The sequence below is a fragment of the Octopus bimaculoides genome, chromosome 25 (genome assembly GCF_001194135.2).
Source record: "Octopus bimaculoides isolate UCB-OBI-ISO-001 chromosome 25, ASM119413v2, whole genome shotgun sequence".
NCBI lineage: Eukaryota > Metazoa > Mollusca > Cephalopoda > Octopoda > Octopodidae > Octopus > Octopus bimaculoides.
Window position 1 is genome coordinate 8,201,470 of NC_069005.1, and position 4,847 is coordinate 8,206,316.

At 38.7% G+C, this 4,847-nt stretch overlaps 1 protein-coding gene across 3 annotated transcripts in view; it reads left to right on the forward strand.

The window, feature by feature from the left end:
• Nucleotides 1-4,847, forward strand: part of LOC106876357 (pyruvate carboxylase, mitochondrial) — an 87,008-nt gene that overhangs the window by 67,158 nt on the left and 15,003 nt on the right. For all 3 annotated transcript variants that reach the window (XM_052976613.1, XM_014924858.2, XM_014924857.2), the window contains exons 6-8: nucleotides 1,184-1,301; nucleotides 2,565-2,835; nucleotides 4,397-4,559. In XM_052976613.1, coding sequence (XP_052832573.1) covers nucleotides 1,184-1,301; nucleotides 2,565-2,835; nucleotides 4,397-4,559 — 552 coding nt within the window. The remainder of the gene's footprint in view (nucleotides 1-1,183; nucleotides 1,302-2,564; nucleotides 2,836-4,396; nucleotides 4,560-4,847) is intronic.

The following is a 4,847-nucleotide window of genomic DNA, read 5'->3' on the forward strand; positions in this document are numbered from 1 at the left end:
GACCGGGCGTTGTGAGTGTTTATTGAGCGAAAACACCTAAAGCTCCACGAGGCTCCGGCAGGGGATGGATGGTGGCGAACCCTGCTGTACTCTTTCACCACAACTTTCTCTCACTCTTTCTTCCTGTTTCTGTTGTACCTGTAATTCAATGGGGTCAGCCTTGTCACACTGTGTCACACTGTGTCACACTGAATATCCCCGAGAACTACGTTAAGGGTACACGTGTCTGTGGTGTGCTCAGCCACTTGCACGTTAATTTCACAAGCAGACTGTTCTGTTGGTCGGATCAACTGGAACCCTTGACATCGTAAGCGACGGAGTGCCAACAACAACAACAACAACATATATATTTATACATATCTGCATATATATGTATATATACATGCACACATTATATCTGTATGTATAAATGTCTGTATTATGTATGTATGTATAAATATATATATATATTATGTACATGTGTGTATATATATTTATATATATATATAAATTTTTTGTATCTATGTATATATGTACATGCTAGCATGGGTTGGACCCATACACATATGTGTATGTGTGTATATACATATATATATATATATATATATATATATATGTTGTTGTACTTGGGGATGGTCATGTTGCCAGTTTAGCCAATAAAAACACACGCACTGTATATTTGGTGTTAATTTTCTTTTTTTTTTTTCTTTTTTTTTTCTTTTTTTTTTCAGCTTTATATTACATTAATCTTAATCTTAATCTTATTTCGGCCAGAGTTCTTTCGTCACACTTCTGTGACCTCATCAGTGGTCCTTTGTTTCCTTCTTCTTTCTTATGTGTGTCTCACCTTGCTAACTATCAGCCATTTTATATATATTCTTTTACTTGTTTCAGTCATTTGACTGCAGCCATACTGGAGCATCACCTTCAGTCGAGCAATTGACCCTAGGACTTATTCTTTGTAAGCCTAGTATTTATTCTGTTGGTCTCTTTTGCCAAACCGCTAAGTTAGGATGTAAACACACCAGCATCGATGTCACACTGGTTGCGAGACTCCATTCCATATGCTTGTTGACCTGTTAGCAATTGCAACCAAGTATAATCTCAAATTCTTCTTCATCAACAGTGACTCCAGGTTAAACAAACAACATTCCACATTGAAGGCAAACGTGTCTACATGTGTTTCGTACTTTTCTCTTTGCAGGATGTTAAAGAGAGTTTTGAAAGAGCGTCTTCTGAGGCTCTGGCTGCATTTGGTGACGGTTCTTTATTCTTGGAGAAATTCATTGAGAGACCCCGTCATATTGAAGTCCAAATTCTCGGTTGGTAACATCAGTATCTTTTTTCCACTTATATTGATATCTTTGCATTTTTTTGTACGTTGTTATGTTGGAAATATTTTGTTTATTTTGTTGTGCAGCTTGGCTAGAAAAATTAGGTGCCACTGTTTTGTCTTGTTTTGTTTGCTTGATTGATAATCCAAGTGGCCACCTTGGTATTTCATAAACAACTCATGTTAGTAAGTTCCAAATTTTACATCAATAATTATTAAACAATATAAGCTAAAGGGCAAAAATTTTGAAAAACTAAATATATGAATGTTTCTTTGACTCTGTGGCTACCCAATGGCTTCTCTGTAGCTTTAGGAATGGAATTTGTTTCCCTCCTCTCTGCTGCACCAGTAAATCCAAGCCCAGTCAAGAGGTTTACAGAATGAAGCTCCATAAAATTCCAGCAGGCTACTTGAATTGCCTTGCAACATGTCTGTCAGCCTTTCATGCTCTATCAAATCCTGGTATCTGGCAAGCTTTCTCTCGTGAGCTTCTTCGGTGTGTATCCTCACGGGTGGCTGTCAGTTCTCACATGGTCACCTTTTTGGTGGAATTTAAACAAATACTCTTTACTCTTTTACTTGTTTCAGTCATTTGACTGCAGCCATGCTGGAGCACCACCTTTAGTCGAGCAAATCGACACCAGGACTTATTCTTTGTAAGCCTAGTACTTATTCTATCGGTCTCTTTTGCCGAACCGCTAAGTTACGGGGGCGTAAACACCAGCATCGGTTGTCAAGCGATGTTGGGGGGACAAACACAGACACACAGACATATACACACACATACATATATACATATATATACATATATACAATGGGCTTCTTTCAGTTTCAGTCTACCAAATCCACTCACAAGGCTTTGGTCGGCCTGAGGCTATAGTAGAAGACACTTGCCCAAGTCGCCACGCAGTGGGACTGAACCCGGAACCATGTGGTTGGTAAGCAAGCTACTTGCCACACAGCCACTCGACATCATCAGAAAGTTGTAGAAATCTTTATTTTGTCTTTCAAAATTTTGCCCTGTCTTTTTAAAGCAAATTATAGATACATTAAGTGATGCAGTACGACTGTTTCAAGTGGCTGCATTTAATTGAACAATGCAATCACTACATTAATTTAAATGCAGGGCTATCATCAGCTGCACAAATAAATAGAATTTTAATCAGACTAATTAAAATTTATTTATTTACTTTCTTGTGTGTGTGTGTGTGTGTTTTACACATGTTATTGTAATATTTCTAAACTTTTCCAGGTGATAAATACGGCAATGTCGTGCATTTATATGAGCGTGACTGCTCAGTGCAGCGACGTCATCAGAAAGTCGTAGAAATTGCACCAGCTCCCCAGCTAGATGAGGGATTGCGGCAAGCAATGGCCAGCAGTGCACTTCAGCTTGCTGAACATGTTGGCTACCAAAATGCTGGCACCGTTGAATTTCTCTTGGACAACGATGGACGTTTTTACTTCATTGAGGTCAATGCACGACTCCAAGTCGAACACACAGTTACTGAAGAGGTCACCGGGTCAGTTAAGTTTGATTTTCAGTTTTTTTTTTTTTTTGTGCTGTTATTGTTTATCCCAGGTGAGTTGGCAGTATCATTAGTGTGCTGGACAAAATGTGTGGCAGCATTTTTTCCTGCTCTTTACATTCTGAGTTCAAATTCCACCAAGGTCATCTTTGCCTTTAATCCTTTCAGGGTTGTTAACATAAGTACCAGTCAAGCACTGGGGTCGATGTAATCGACTAGCCTCTTCCCTTGCTATTGCTGGATTTGTTCCTACAGTAGAAAGAATTATTATTATTATTATTATTATTATTATTATTATTAAGTCAGTGAGCTGGCAGAATCGTTAGCATACTGGGCAAATGCTTTGTGGTATTTTGTCTTTTGCCTCTATGTTCTGAGTTCAAATTCTTCTGAGTTCAACTATGTCTATCATCCTTTTGGGGTTGATAAAATAAGAACCAGTGGAACACTGGAGTCAATGTAATTGACTAGTCCTCTCCCCACAAATTTCAGGCCTTGTGCCTATAATAGAAATAATAATGATTATTATGATCATTAGTAGTAGTAATAGTAGTTGTAGCAGCAGCTGTACTAGTAGTATTATCGATAATTCTAATAATGATGGACTCTCCCATCGAAGGTGACAAATAAGCATTCAGCTTTTGCCGAATGACCTGCACAAATGATTTGTTTATAGTGGTCAAATGTGTGTGCTGTGCATTAGATCACTCTCTCCATCAAATTGACGATGTCTGAATACATGCACTGTGTGCCACTCATCAGGTGTAGAAGTAACTGCTGTGCAATGTGAGATGAAGTATTTTGCTCAAGAACACAATGCACCACCTGGTCTAGGAATTGAAATCACAATCACTTGATAGTGAGTGCAACACCATAACCACTGGGCCATGTATCCTGTAATAATAATAATAATAATAATAATAATAATAATAATATGCAGTACCAGGCAGTGGCTCTCATGGCTTCTGATCTTAATTGATTGGAAGTGTTATCATGTACATTGTTTTGTCTTGGTATAAAAGATGGGCAACAGCAAATATTCTGCTTAATACCACAGATTTGCTTGTCAGTTGTTTGACCATAACCAGTTGAGCATGTCCCTTGGTGGCTGATGATATGTGCATCTCTGATCATGAGCAGAAGTAGTGGGGGAGCATCATAGCCATGTGTTGAGAGGAATTCTTGGGGTTTTGAATAATTCACCTTTGGAAACATGGGTGTTTTGCTCATCGTCCTGAAACAAACCTTATTCAGGGACCTTTTAAGTGGGATGGGCTACTTGACCTGAAGAAAATTCTAACTGGGCCCCACCTGCAAGGTCATGCGCTGTTTATCTTGATATGAGATCACCATGTCACGCACATATGGTTGTGATGTATATGCTTGGTGTACCCTTATCAGACGGGTAGTCATGATGGGTATCCTGGGCTTCGTATATTTTACCCCAGTGTCACTTTGATGGCATGCCCTGCTCTCTCACATAATAATAATAATTGCAATAATAATAATGATGATGATGAGGAAAATAAAAACATTGTTCTTTTCTATTTCACAGAGTTGACTTGGTCCAATCCCAGATCAAAGTAGCTGAAGGCAAAAGTCTGTCAGAGATTGGCTTAACTCAAGACAATATCAAATTAAATGGTTGTTCCATCCAATGCCGAATGACTACTGAAGATCCTGCAAAAAGTTTCCAACCTGATACTGGCAGAATTGAGGTAAGGCAATTCTTATTTCTGGCAGAATCGTTAGCATGCTGGACAAAATGCATAGTGGCATTTCTTCTGGATCTTTATGTTAAGAGTTCAAATTCTGCTGAGGCCGACTTTGCCTTTCGTCTTTTCGGGGTCAATAAATTAAGTACTAGTGAAACTTAGAGGTCCATGTAATCGACTTAATCCCCTCTCCCAAGCTGTCCTTGTGGCAAAAATTTGAAATCATCATCATCATCATTATTATTATTATTATCATAGGCAGCGAGCTGGCAGAATCGTTAGCATGGTGGG